This window comes from Rosa chinensis, chromosome 6, assembly GCF_002994745.2.
Source record: "Rosa chinensis cultivar Old Blush chromosome 6, RchiOBHm-V2, whole genome shotgun sequence".
NCBI lineage: Eukaryota > Viridiplantae > Streptophyta > Magnoliopsida > Rosales > Rosaceae > Rosa > Rosa chinensis.
The window spans coordinates 23,416,425-23,431,692 of NC_037093.1; the positions used below are offsets into that span (position 1 = coordinate 23,416,425).

At 37.8% G+C, this 15,268-nt stretch overlaps 1 protein-coding gene and 1 long non-coding RNA gene across 4 annotated transcripts; both read right to left on the reverse strand.

Moving 5' to 3' along the window:
- Positions 1-1,702: 1,702 nt before the first annotated feature.
- LOC121049739 lies at positions 1,703-5,312 on the reverse strand. The gene is made up of 3 exons (XR_005801194.1): positions 5,062-5,312; positions 2,055-2,301; positions 1,703-1,956 (listed from the first exon to the last, which is right to left on the reverse strand). It is a non-coding gene; the product is annotated as an uncharacterized LOC121049739 (long non-coding RNA).
- A 3,318-nt stretch (positions 5,313-8,630) lies between these two features.
- On the reverse strand, positions 8,631-14,457 carry LOC112173629 (dehydrogenase/reductase SDR family member FEY). 3 transcript variants are annotated; one of them, XM_024311314.2, is made up of 10 exons: positions 14,197-14,457; positions 13,227-13,466; positions 12,667-12,892; positions 12,409-12,529; positions 11,901-12,018; positions 11,332-11,468; positions 10,860-10,961; positions 10,571-10,663; positions 10,151-10,223; positions 8,631-9,284 (listed from the first exon to the last, which is right to left on the reverse strand). In XM_024311314.2, exons 3-10 carry the CDS (start codon positions 12,888-12,890, stop codon positions 9,022-9,024), a joined length of 1,131 nt encoding a protein of 376 aa, XP_024167082.1. In that variant the 5' UTR covers positions 12,891-12,892; positions 13,227-13,466; positions 14,197-14,457; the 3' UTR covers positions 8,631-9,021. The 3 variants fall into 3 exon arrangements, with proteins under 3 accessions (XP_024167082.1, XP_024167080.1, XP_024167083.1); XM_024311312.2 differs by having other exon boundaries at positions 12,667-12,899; positions 14,197-14,456; XM_024311315.2 differs by lacking the exon at positions 13,227-13,466 and having other exon boundaries at positions 12,667-12,899; positions 14,197-14,456.
- Between the last annotated feature and the right edge of the window lie 811 nt (positions 14,458-15,268).

A 15,268-nucleotide genomic window follows, 5' to 3' on the forward strand; every position in this document is an offset into this window, starting at 1 on the left:
GATCCGACATGTCTTGTCATCACCGGTGAAATAGGTTTTCCCTCCGTCCACTTTTGATTTTACCTGTTGTGCATCTGCAACTGTTAGGTTCAGATATGAGAGGCTCATCGGCTTTTTTAGGTTCTATGGCTTGATGGAACATCAGCGACAGAGCTGTGTTGGCCCCTCGGAAGCTTTACAGGTTTTTGTTGGAGCCAACCCTAACCCTAACGTGGCCAGGGTCCCTAATCATGCAACTCCGAGCCTTACAGAGGTGTTGGCTCAATCCCCAACACCAAACCTCTTGACTTCCATGCCCAAGTTGATCTCAGGTTCACTCTAGGGCTTCTCGGCATCAACTATAGCGGCTCAACTAGCCAACATTCTGTCTCCGGTCCAGCCGGTAAGAGTTCCTATGCATGTTGCTGATATCCCAAATCGAAGTGGGAAGAAGAGAATAGCCTTCTCAGCCCTCATGCAGTATACCAAGCGAAAGACGACAGTAGAGGTTGCACCTCCGGTGGAGGATGTTAACCTTGATTTTAAACCCTGAAGTTGCTCTGAAGAGCAATAATGGGGTAATTTTGTAATTCTTGTCTCCCCGCTAAGAAGGCAAAGCTGGGACGTCCACCTGGTCGAAAGAACAATCCGAAACCTATGGGATTGAAACCTAAGAAGCTGAACTCTGAGGATCTAAAACCTTAGAAGAAAAGAAGTTTTAAGGCGGTGAAGGGCTCAGCTGCAGTAACAGCACCCCCTGATGTTGGGGAGGAGCACATGTCTTATGGTAAAGAGTTTGAGCCAGAGAAAAGCACTCTCATGGGTGCCTTAGAGTAGGGTTACTTCAATGGGAACATGAATAAATTGGGATGGTTTCTTGATTGTAGTTAGAGACCATTCTGGTAGTATCGAAATTAGTTTTTCTACATCACTTGAGCTTCATCTCATGGATTCATTATGTTTGATTAGTCTAGGTTTGTCTTAGATTTTTCATTCATGACTCTTTTTGTCGTTGACCGGAGTCCGAGTGAGTCATATCTTGCAATGCTCCTACTTTACTATATAATAGACTGACACCCCTTGCGTTCAAAAAAAAAAGAAAAGATGCTTTGTTCCAAGGAGATCAATTTATAACACTATATTTATAGCTCATGGACTTTTTACTAATTTTAATAAGAAAAAAAAAAAGTAAGTTCCCTACAATGACAATTAAATTAGATCTAGAACAAGCTTATGATCTTTTACACTGGGACTATATAAAATGCTGCTTAATGCAATTTGGTTTTGGGGAAATTACTAGTGATCACTCCCTGTACTTTTAGGGCGCCAACAATTCAGTCTCTGCTATCCTAATTTCAACAAATTACTCCTCAGACATTCAAATCTCACACAATGTGGTCCATAATGACTATTTTGACCCTCACTTCCTCTTTTTATTTATTTTCTCTCCTCCCCTCTCCTCTCCCCCCCTCCTCCCCCTCTCTCTCACATTCTGCACATTTCGACCCAAGACATAAACACCCATTCTGCACAGTCACTTCCTCTTTTTATTTTATTTTTTCTCTCCTCTCCTCTCCCTCTCTCTCTCTCTCTCTCTCTCACACACACACACACACACACACACACACACACATTCTGCATATTTCAACCCAAGACATAAACACCCATTTTGCACAGGCAAACAACATCGCATAGCCAACCCAGTTCCTCAACTTTCAGAGATTAACATCTAATTATCATCAAGTACAAAACTTTGATTCAAGGTCGGGATTATACCTTTTTAAATCGAAAATCAACTTCAATTGACCCAAACTCAGTTCCAAGAACTCACTGCCAAGACGGGGATGGTGATGAACTCATGATTTTCACAACAGCAACTCAACAAACTTCTCGATTGTTGATCTATAAGTGCAGATGAGCAAGAGACAGAGCCCAGAAAGACCAGAGAGGCCGCCAGCATTGAAGAACATGGTGAAACTGTAGCTACCCAAAAATGTAAACCATCAACACTTAATCCAATTCAAAAAATAATTACATAGACTTGAAGATTATAACGAGAGGAGTGAGTTTCATACCACATGTAGCCTAATCGGTTGCCGGAAAGCACCACACAACCATCAGAGCAGTTGTTGCTTCTCGCCGTCAATTCTCTCTCCAAACTTAACGATTTGACGAACAGAGACCGGAGATCTGATGGCGACGACGAGGTGGAGGTATTGGTGCTGGTGCGCTGGCCAGAGATCGTCAGAGGATGCAGTTCCAATCAGACCTAGTCGCGGGTTGTTGGTTTTTCCTCTCTCGAGCTGAAAGAGCTTGAGGCTGCTGGAATATGAGAGAGAGAGAGAGAGAGAGAGAGAGAGAGAGAGAGAGAGAGAGAGAGAGAGAGAGAGAGAGAGAGAGAGAGAGAGAGAGAGAGAGAGAGGGAAACACAAAAGTGAGGGGCAAAATAGTCATTTTAGATCACATTGTGTGATATTTGAATGTCTGAGGAGTAACTTGTTGAAATTAGAATAGCAGGGATTGAACTGTCGACGCACTAAAAGTACAGGGAGTGACCAGTAATTTTCCCTTTGGTTTTCATCAAGATTGATTTTCTCTAATCATGAACTGTATTACCTCAGTGCATTACTCTATTACTTTAAATGGCCATATTTATGCTCCCTTTCAACCTCAAAGAGGTTTGAGACAAGGTGATCCACTGTCTCCTTATCTATTTATCCTTTGTATGGAATCTCTTTCTAAGCATTTTCAACTTCTAGCTGAAAGATCCAGGAACCAAGTAAAACTTCTTAGCTCCCCTAATGGCATCAAGATAACTAATATGCTTTTTGCTGATGATTGTATGATATTTGCCAAAGCTAATACTATTGAAACATTTTACAAGTTCTAAATAATTTTGCTACAGCTTCTGGCCATCATATTAACTATCTTAAGTCTGCTATGTATTTTTCTACTAATGTTCCTCATTCTACAAGAACAACAATCTCTAACATTCTGGAGATAAATCATATTGCTAGTTGGGTAGATATTTAGGCATCAATAATATTATAAACTGGAAGGATCTAATTAATACTAATGACTTAGTTTCTGAGAATTCAAAAGAAGCTAGCAAATTGGAAAATAGGAACAATTTCCAGAGGAGGTTGATTAACTTTACTAAAATCAAACCTTTTACATATGTCCATCATATTCTCTCAATTAAAAAAAAAAAAAACTGGAAGTTGAATGTATTAGATCAACAGCCATAAATAGGCTAGAGACTACAACACTTGAGAATACAGACATTGGCGGGGAAACAACCAATTCTCTATCCAAGTATGACAACTCATTATAGTCCAAGGTTAGCTCGCTTAAAAGCATGCCTAATACACACACAATTAACCTCGCCTCGTAAGGAAAAATCATTCATGTATGCCTCACCTACCGATACGCAATTGTGGTACACATGACACATAGAAACATCTCAGATTGCTCATAGAAGCTACCTCTAACACGACCTGCCTCAGATTTCCCCTGAAATCCGAGTTGGCCATGTGGGGGGGGGGGGGTCACTTTAGTAATAACTCTACTTCAAATTCAGCAGAATTACTCCTAAAAATTGACCACCCAAAACCTGTGGAAGACTAAAATCACACTTCTAGAAATTTTACAACCAACCCCAAATCCTGGAGCCTACTTGCTCCCCATTTTCATATCAAACTCCACAACAGATACAGAAGTCTGCATCTACCTAAATTGCACACTTTGTACAATAGATTGGTTATCAGAGCAATTCTAATCCATAAGGGATACAAGGTAGTATAAACAAAGTCAATATGCAGAAGTTGTGATGATGACTATATGCCTCGACTCCAGTTATGTTTGACCTTAACTAATCTAATATGCAAACTGGGCAATTGAAACCGAAGGGCCTAGGGGAAAGTATTCAAAAAACACAAAACACATTAGCGTGAATGGACAAAAAAAATAATAAATAATCAAGATAATTTAAATGAAGTAAGTTTTAATACTTTCCCACATTTTTATTTTTAAAATCGTCGATGCATGCAACATTTAAAGCTAGTTTTCTTAAAACCGAACTAGCCCCGTTGGTTAAACACAAAAGTAACAAGGGGAAGAAAATGTCACCATACAATAAAAGGAGCCTCCTAGGCTCTTGTACATAATAGCCTCTCAGGCTAAAGACTCGATTGCAACCTACAAGGTGTTGTGAAGAGGAGCAATGAGCTAGCTAAAGATAAAATATAACAACCCAAGTATGGTGAAGAAAAACAAATTCGAAAACCAATATAAAAATACTTCCCCAAAATTCTCGCAAAATCAAAGAAGAAAAATACACTAGCAAGATTCCCAATCGTACTCGAAAAATCCCTTGAGAAATCAAGTAAAACCTCAATGACGTGTATTATGGCACATTGAAGCCCTATCCATCTGTAATATGGAATAAAATAAGCTTATTGAATATCTCAAGCACCCCTCACCCCGCCCTCCCCTGAAGCAATGCTTGAAGCAAGCACATGCACAAGCGGTGGCAGGGACATTGGAAGTCCTCGCCAAACTGCCATTTAAGGCTGGCCTTGCTGGAACTACAGACACCGAGGCTCATTCCTGCCCTTATATCCCAACTCAGTCCTTCTCTATTCTAAAAATGAAAGGGCACATTACCCATTCCCTTTTCCTCTAATAGACAAAGGATTCAAGTTTTCTTGTTTTTCAATCTATTAGAAGTTAACAATTTCAGCTTGTATCCTATCATCCTATCAAATGAGGAGAAAGAGAAAAAAGTTACTTTAGATTTATCATGAACATTAACAAAATTTCAGGGCTCTGTCACCTTTCATTTCCAGGAGCTTATCCTTTCATTTATTCATACAACTTATGAATTACTTCTATTCATGAGCAAAGTAATAAACACCCATCATATACCTCAATTACTAGCATAACCCAGATCAACATGCATGATTCTAGAATAAAACCTTAGGAATTCATACCTCAATCTAAAACTACAATTTTTGTTTCCAAAATTACAAACAAGATTTCATAAAAAAATAAAAAAGGGGGAGGTAAGAAAATATTACCAACCATCTGCACAATTCCTTGTTAGTACATTTCGATTTGAGCTTTTGAGGAATATGACCCCTCAGTGTGGACAAGTACAACAGTGCCGACCACCTGTTAATCCTGCCTTTCTTCTTCAAATAAAAATCGCAGTCGATCAGTAGCCACGGAGGTGGAGATTCAAGGGCATCTGCCTGCATTGCATTGTACTTGCAAAATAATTGAAGTTACAATGAGAGAGAGGGCATTTCTGTACGCGTATAATTAACCTAGAAATAGACATAGGGTAGATAGTCCTTTTTTTTTTTTTTTTGGTTAAATGAATGGATATATAGAAAAGACCTTGGCAACAAAAGCAACCAAGCAAACACCCGCTCTACCAACAGAGCTAAGTCAGCTAACAACCAAAGCCCCTAAAAAAAATTAAAAAAAAGAGGCAAAAGACTCAAAGAGCAACAAAAGAAAGATAAAACAGTCAAAAATTACAAAGTAGAGCATAAAACTAGCAACTCATTACATAGGAATTCTCCATTGGACGCGAGTGGTGAGGTTAAAGGGAAAATGAGGGACTTGCATCCTCACATTCTCATTTCAGTTATGTGTATCATTAACTAAGAGTCTAAGACAGAAGAAAGGGTCTAGATTCCTATTACTGCATTTTGTTCAAAAGTAACTCTATATATTATCATTCACGTACATAATTCACTTTCTGTTTCTTTATATGGTCAGCTACCATTTCATAAACTTCATTTGCACTCCTTGAGAGGATTGTGTATTATTTACAGCAGAAAAATGGTCTGACTGAGAAGTACTAAACCAGGTTATTGCTTCAGAGACACCACACATTTAGGGGAGCAGTATTGGTCTAAAACTCAGTTGGTTAATATACTATTTTTGATTACTCACAGTCACACTGAAAACCCAAGGTTTTCTTGGTTAGCATGAAAGCTCATCACAGAATTCGTGAGTATAAACCTGTCCCTTTCTGTTTTGTGGTACTAGAGTAACATCATGGTGTTGTTCTTACATTTGGTGTGAGTTTGCTTATGGAAGAAATATATCATAATCCAAACATTTCTTAGGCACATGCATGCTTTTTGGTTTGACAGAAATGGTAAATCCATCAGTTTTTAGTTGAAAAAAAGAAGGTGCTATCAACACTTGGGTTTGAGAAAATAGATTCGAGCAGCACAATTAGATTACATGAGATAGATAAATTGATTTTAGAAGCATCACTAAGCCGCAAGAAGAAAAAATAATGAAGGACAAGTAAACTAGTGAAGTTGATAATCCACATGATGAATTGCTCTGAAAAGAAATGCAGAACAAGTTAAGATTAAAGAGAAAAAACTTGGCCAAAAATCACATTGTTTTATTCGATCATCTGAGTCAAAAAAGAAACTCCATTTACAAATTACAATGGTCTGATTGCTCTCTAAACCAAGTGTAACGAATTCATTTTCAATTACAATGGTCTCTAAACCATCCCGAGTCAAAAAAGAAAGTCCATTTACAAATTACAACACTACAGAAATACAAAATGGTTCAAAGGTGGAATAATAAACCAATAAACAGATCTCTCCTTCTTCCAATTCATCCACGATCTCGCCTTCCTCCAACTCAACTTCTTGTAAATCATTTTCGCCTTCTTCCTTTATACGGAGACCTAGCTGCTCCAATGGCTACAGGTGTTAGCCCTCCCCAACAACCCCAAGACCAAGCACAATCACATCGAGTTAAAATCCCAAGTTCCTTTAGAGTGCAGTAGTAAGGCTGCTGAAGCTCACATTTGGCAACAGCTTCTATTTTGTCAAGAGCAAGCATTTGCTTCTCTGCTTTCAAGATAAGATCGGCAAACCTGATCTTCGCCAATGCACCATGGAGTTTTGTTGGTGACAGTGGAGAATACGAAGTAGCAGTAGCAGTAGAAGACAAAGACTTGACCACCTTCATCATCTTCTTCTTCTGATCCGCACAGAGTGGCTGTGGTGAAAGCGGTTGCTTCTTCTTCAACTTGGGGAATTCAGAGAGGACTGAACAAGGAGAAGAAGATGAAGATTGAACCCTAGTTTGTCGGCAGGCAAATTTGGGGAATTTCATCTGCTTCATCATCTCGTTGTGATTGCTAGAAGATATCATATGGGTGGCCATGGGACTCAGAAACCCGAAAACCAGATCGAATTCAACTTGAAGGCGATAGAGGAATTGGGTTGGAGTGAGAGGAGGTTGGTGTAGAAATAGGAAACTTTCCTTTTCCTTTTCCCATTCAGAGATGCGAAATCCTCCATCAATGAGGATTCACCGAGGACGCGGTCAAGAAAATGAGTCAAAAAAAAAAAAAAAAAAGGAAAAATACCCAGCCTGTTTACGGTACTATCTTTCACATTTCTCCCTTTCTTTTTGTTTCTTCTTCTTCTTTTTTTCATATGAAAGTCATCAATAATTTCCACAAAATCAAAAGGATAAATATGGAGGTTTTGCGGAAAAATCTTTTGTTCGGATTTCCAACGAGGACTCTTTATTTTAATTTTTTTTAGGACATTTTTCCAATAAAGGCAAAGAGTGTTTATTGAAGTAAATTGGTTTTTGAGAAACGATACACTGCTCACCAAGGCATATAATTTCAATGTTGTTTTGTGTCTTGGGGAATGGTCTACCGCAATTACGTGATCTCAAATCGCAATAGGATCTTAACGAGTATTTATACCAGCCATATAAATTGGTTATGCTGCTCGTCAAGACACATAATTGTGGTATTCAAATGCCGTACAAAAGTCAAACTGACACTCACTAAAACAACAGAAAGTAACATCCATCAATTTGTTGAGAAAGAACACTAACAATGAAATTTTTGATAGAAAAGTTGAGCTGGCCTCAAAATTAAGACAAAAAACAATGCATGAACACTCTTAATTTGGCCTCCAAATTAGGATTGGGCATAAACCGACCCGCAAGTCCAAAATCGACAAACCCGACTTGTGTTTTCGGGTCGGATAAATGAATTGAACAAAAATCAATGAGAGAAAGAAGGGACCCTACCCGAACTGAAGTAAAACAAACCATCGCATATTTTTTACACCAATTTAAGAGAAGATATACTTTGTACACTTAGGTTCCTGAAATGGAAACTATTAACATTGCTAGGTTCAAATCCAAAACGGTACCTAAGCCAATTGCATAATAAAAGCACTCACCTATGTTGTTTTAGATGATTTTGTTTTAATTTATTGATGGTATAAGTTAATATCCGTTGCGGAGATAATTTCAGAATTGTTGTTCTTCGTTGTGTTTCTGAAATCGTCCTCGACTCTTCCCTCTATCTTTCGCTCTCATCGGATCATGCAACTTGGTGCAGCTTCCTTCGTGGAAGTGCAGACGACGCTAATGCGCCCTCCTCCTTGCTGGGTTTCTGTTTGGGTAGTTTCGGGTTTGAGCTTGTTTGGTTTGGGCCTTTGGAGTCTTTTCAATTTATAATTTGAATCTGTTTTTCATTTTGAACCTGCAATATTGGGTATGTGTCTGTTGTAGTTTTTTTATTTAATGAAACTCTGTTTGCCCCCAAAAAAATAAATCAACAATCAAACCCACAGTGGTGTCATTGTATAAGGTTAATCATCATGGATGCACTTTAATATCAGTTCCACATAATAGGGGCAAGTCGATTGTCGAAGTCAATCAACATTACTATTCCTTGTGTTCTAGACTTCTCTAAATTAACAAGACGGTTGTTGTAAACATTAGTTTTTACAACACGGGTGAGTGAATCAATGTAACTAGATCAGATCCCGTAAAAACACAAACTTAATAAGAATAGTAGTGTACAACTAATAACCATCTCAAGTGCCTACCAGAATCAGAAATTCAGAATGCTTGTGGTACTCACCCATTCCTTCCATTGCAAAACTGAATGGCATTTCTCTCCATTCGAGTATAAAAACAATCTTCAATATATTGGGCACAGACCTTTGCTATCATGGAATAAGGTTACTCATTATGAGCCCCATATCTGCATGCAACTTCTTCCCCTTCTATAAGCTTCTCCACAGCATCAGAAGGAAGGCCAATCATCTCAAATGTCTTTTCCCACACTTTGTGTGAAGTCTCAACATTATGAGCTTCTTCAGAAGGATTGGTTGGATTGCAATCTTGAGAAATGAAAGCGCAAACAGGAAAGTCATCTGATTTCAACAATTGACAGTACTCTGGAACCTGAGGATCAGTGGCTGCAAAGAGAGCACTCCTCGAACCTGCATTGCAATAAATCAGGACAGGGTCAGTTTTCACAATACGACATTCCCCTGTTTTAGTTTTTCTTTATCTTAACTATTAAGGAGTAGGAGTTGTCTGTCTATATTTGGGACTCTTCTTTATATATACACACACACACACACACACACAGGGCCCTTCTAGTGAAGGATCCATTTTTTTGGTCTTTTATAGGGATAGGCATTATACCAACTTTTCGATCATATTTTCACATCTTAACCGTTCAGTTTTTAGGTCCTAATGTATAGATCACTTCTGCAAATTTTCAGCCAATTTGATGATCGTTAAGGCATCCAAAACTGCAATTTACCATTATAAACACGAACGGTTCCGGTTCGACAGATTCAGTCCGTTCGTGTAAATTGCAGTTTTGGATGCCTTAACAATCACCAATTTGGCTGAAAATTTGCAGAAGTGATCTATACATTAGGACCTAAAAACTGAACGGTTAAGATGTGAAAATATGATCTAAAAGTTGGTCTAATGCCTATCCCTATAAAAGACCAAAAAAGGGATCCCTTAGTGGAAGCCCTCTATATATATATATATATATATATATATATATATATATATATATATATATATATATATATATATAAAATATACTTTGGGAGTTATATGTGGAAAAGTAGGAAAAACTTTGTCTTTAAAACTTTAAACTTCCATTTATTTTATGAGAAAAAATATACTCATGAGTCATGACATCAGTCAATACTGCTGTGATTACTGTAGGTCAGTCGAAGGCCCCCTGTTATACTTCACAATAATTAAAGACTGAACAGAGCTTGCTTCTAGTTGTCTTCATGTAAAATATATTCATATATATATGCAAAGCAAAAGGACTCACCTTCTTGAGGGCTAAAGATAAAATAGGGTATCAAACGATAACCAGCTTGAATGATTCTGGGAAGATCCCTCGCCTGCAATTTATTGGATATTAAACAACAGGAGAATAAATTGATAAAACTACAGCATCACATTGGAATTGCAAAAGGTTATATGTAGAAAAGTACATAAATCTTTCGATCTTAGTCTTGGACTCAGTTAAAACTTCATAGGATACCCAATGTGATGAGTGTGTAGGCCTGTAGGGGCATGCGTGTGTTTGTGTTTGTGTGTGTGTGGGCGCACACATGTAGAAAATTTGAAACTAAATATCTAAGATTCTAAGGTAATTCTAACTAGATTGTCATTCAAATATAATATAATAACCAAGAAACTACATCCTTCAAAGTAAGAAGATGGGGAAACACATCAAGATACTTACTACATTTGTCTGGACAACACCAGGAGAAACACATGTTACACAAATACCAGCTTCAGCAGGCAGCCGCTTATGCAAGACACTACTAAACATAATCTGCAACAAACAAAGCATCAACATGTACAACACCAAGTGATGAAAATCTAAACAAAACAAATACACAATAACAGAGTAGTTAAATAATTCACAAATCACAAGGACCTGCATTTCTAGTTCGACAGACCTAGCTAGGAACACGTGTCCTTTTTTCTAAAATTTGGAACAACCACAATCAACTAAACTTTTAAGGTACCTGTGCGAGCTTGCTGCTCGAATAACCCACTAAGCTTGTATATTTTCTTTTCCCAGAAACAACGTTCATGTCATCTGTGTCAACGAACCCAACATAATGCATCTATATAATGGAAAGAGCACTCTTAGATTCACATGATGACATTACTCTAAAGTAAAGTAGAAAATGTAATATAATAATTTAACTTCTAGTCAATACCTACATGAACTCAATTGAAGTGTATAATTTTAATTTAAGGCTGAACTAGATCTAGTTGGTATATACACCAACTACAGTTTTTATGCATGCTTAAGTCACCAACAAAAGACCAAACTATCCAGAACAGTTCAGTGCAGGTTAATATTCCAGTTTTTTTAGAATGACATAGCTTTCCTAGAGTATATCTAACCATATGTGTGTGCATGCATATATATAGCTATAGAGTATAAGAACATCCATGCATCTTTTTATGCATGATGATCATGGAACTTACAACGGAATTGACATTAACAATTCGACTTGGAGAGCCTCTAATAAGGGATGGCAGTAGCAATACTGATAGCAGTGCTGGAGCCAGATGATTCACTTGCAAGTGCTCTTCATACCCATCTTGTGAAAATTTTTGTGGCTCTGAACTCGCAACAACCAAAATATACCAATAAATGACAAACCAGATTTTGACAGAAATACAACTACTTTTGTATTCCAATCAACTATCTCCAATGACTGAAAAGACAGGGAAAGAAATACTGGATGTTTGAACAGGAAAACAGTAAATCTCTCAACACCTCACAAACTTGCATGTGCTCTTGGATATGTGAGAATGTTAGGCTGCAAGTTTAATAGAACAGCTCTAACTTTCTAAAACAGTAGGAAGGTTCTTTATTTTCACTGAACAGCAGAGGAAATTGACATGATTTGATCAGCTTACCACTACAGTATCTAATATCAAGAAGTTATTGGTATTTAGGACCAATATTACAACTAGCATGATAATGTGTTAGGGAAGCAGTTCAACAGCTGAAAGATTTGAATTTAAGTAAATATGGCACAAAGACCAACCTCCAATAGAAAATATCCCAGCATTGTTGATAAGAACATGCAGAGGTCCCAATCGTGCATTCCACGCTTCAGAAAATCTCACAACAGAATCCAAGGAGAGTAGATCAAGTTCCATTACCTGTTAAGTTACAACTATTATGTAAGTCATTATGCATGGGAAAATTGTACTTTTTCCAGGAAACAAGAAATTGAAATGATTAGCATCATACACAGAATATGTTCCACTACAGATGCTGACAAGTTGAACCAAAAAATAAATTTATTATAAGGTCTCTGGATTCAAACAAGGGCAATTGCCCTATTACTGTCTCTGCTTTTCTAAGACCAGGAGTTCGTCAAGCAATGGCTTCCTGATTTGATATGATAGCAGTCTAACTTCAGTGATTTAACTATTATATACTTCAACAAGATAAAGATTTAAAATGCATATTATATGGAACTTGAGATGTTTGGCCCTGTTATAAATTTATCTAGAGCATTGACTTGATCACCAGAAGAAAGAGGTTACCTCAACATTGAGAGGAAGGCCCATTCCTGACCATTCATTCTGCCACTTCTGGATCAGCTCCTTAGCTGCTTTGGTGTTTCTCACTGCCATTACAACATGTGCACCAGACTCCGCCAACTGCCTGTTCAATGGATAAGTTACAACCACCAGATACCAGTTATCTAACCGAGCAGATTATCCAAACTTATCATGCAAGTTTCTTTTTGCATTATTCAATCCGGTAGCCAAAAAGAGCTGATTGAGATACGCAAATTATACCTGGCGATTTCGCGGCCGATACCGCTAGTGGATCCAGTGACAATGCATGTGAGATCGTTGACAGGAGGCAAAGGCATTGGGTTTAGCAAATGGCTGGCAGTGATTCTCTGGAACAGCATCTCGTACACCACATAGAACCAACCTCTCAACCACTCTATCCATCCCAATCCATCCTTCTTCTTCTTCTTCACTTCCTCTTTCAAATCAGCTGATGTCGTTGCCATTTCTGCCACCTTTTCCAAAAATTTCAAAACTAAATAAGCAGAAAGAAAACAATGACTATATAAAAACAAACCCAATTCTAAACTCACAAGGAAAATTGATTTCTTAGTTGTTTGACTCCTTTAATATTATAATTTCATCATCATAAGTTAAATTCAACAATTTCAGTTTTCACCCAATAAACTCCAATTTGCATAAACAATTAAAACAAGATTTGAGACACCCAAAAAGAATCATGGATAATGGAATCTACAACCCTGACCCAGATCACCAATAATTCCAAAAACTCGAAAAGAAAGGAAGATCACTACAGCTAAACTGAAAAGAATGTACTCAACCTCAAATCAATTAGCAATGGGTAGTGGGGATTGTGCAGAGAGTTAAGTTTTTGAGTAGAAGAGAGCAGCGCAACTCAGCAGTTATTCAAGTAGATGTTGGTGATCTTCTCTTTTCAAACCCCATCTCTTTTCAAACCGTCAAAAAGGGGACTGGCCCGGGCCCAGTAAGATTTAAGTTGGACCCATCAGTGGTATAATTTATTAGACAATGGGATAATAGCATTCCCATCAGTGGCCATGCTATAACCAAAACAGGGAGGGGAATCAGATCATATTTTATCACAACAAGTCAACAAATGAACAGAGAGAGAGAAAGAGAATTTCTGCAACAAGATAGAATAATGAAATTTATCAGCAAGTACCTCATAAGATCAAAACTTTGTTGATAAAGGGATGCACACTCTGAACTAAATTCCCTTCATAACAATGTTAAAGCTCTAACATTCAAATCTAAAATCCCTAAAATAAGAAAACCCCAAAACAACAATCATTTTCTTTGTTCAAGTAAAACAACTCCGTCACTTTAGGGCTTCAGGGGTTTACTGCAAAGCCTAAATATTTCAATGATTAAGCTCTAAATAAACTAGACGCAAACTAGCCCCTGCATCAAATAAACTAGACGCAAGCCACTCAGGCATCAACCAATTCAAACCCATTCTCCAACACAAACATAACTACCGAATGAGAACACAGTCCTTATCCGAGAAAGAGACAAACAGTTTAGGATTGCTCTTTCCATGCCAGATCAATATAATATAATATATAATCCTCCTTTAGAAACTTTAAGCACACCTCTGAGATAATCAAGTTTAATTAATCTTCAAATCTTTACACATCAGAGAGCATTCTAGAGAACCCATGCCAGCAACACAAACGGCAATTATAGAGAATATACCATACCAACCCAAACTTGCAGCAATCAACCATACGGGAAATTAATCAGTAAACTACTGGAAGGTTTCAGAATTACCTCTATAAGGTGCTCGAGTGTCTTGCTCAATTTATTCTCTAATCTCTCGTTCTTCGCTTCTCGATCCCGAGCCGGTGCTTGGACTGCTTCGGCAGCACCGGCTAACTGAAGGTTCAGATCGAGTGCTTTCAATGAAGGTTCAGATCGAGTTTGGGAACAATTGATGAATTGGCTAACTGATTACGCTGAGACTGAAGTGAAGTGAAGACTGAAGAGAGAGAGAGGACTGATTTATTAGTCGCTTAGGTTTTAGTATTTCAGTGCCCAGTGTACCTGATCCTATGATAAATATTTTGAGTCCTTATATTGACCCATAAAACACTGACATCTGTCTCTCTTTTTTCCCTACTACGGGCTTTTCTAAATTTGAAGGTCAAGGCCTGGCCCGGCCAGGCCTGAACCGTTTTGGTGAAGAAAAAAATAGGGCCCGGCCCGAACGGGTTGGGCTTTGATTGGCCGATCTGGATTTGCGGGTTTTTAGGTTTAAATGCCCAACCCTTAGTACTAACCATTAGTTTTACAATTAAGATTTGGAAAATTCTTCTGAATATCCAATTCTAAAATCACATCCGAAATTCTTCATTTTTTGGGAGAGAAAGTATCCTAATCAAAAGTAAACAAAATATCATAAAAGAATCATGAATTGCATTAGTGAAATGAAATTTTTCTTCCTACTCATCAATTGCATTTGTGAAATGAAATTCTCCCTTCCTAACAAGAAATTGCAAAAACCAAACAATTTTTCTCATAAAGTGAATTATGTTTTAGGGAAACGATATTTGAGAGAGAATTGTTGTGTATTTTCATTGATAATAGGGGCCTCTTTATATAGAGGATTACAATGCATAGAATCTGAATCATACAAGGAAAGATAATCATACATTGAATATGAATTTAGATCCTTCTAATTTAACCATATTACCACTAGGTCAAGTAACCTAGGGTTTGAGCCAGACACACAAATATGGATTTACTTGAACACTCCCCCTTGTGTCGCCCAAATGTGGTGCTTCTCTCGTTGCCTCGCTAAAAGCCTTGTCGAGTAACAAAAACCCAGTGGGACAAAAATAAC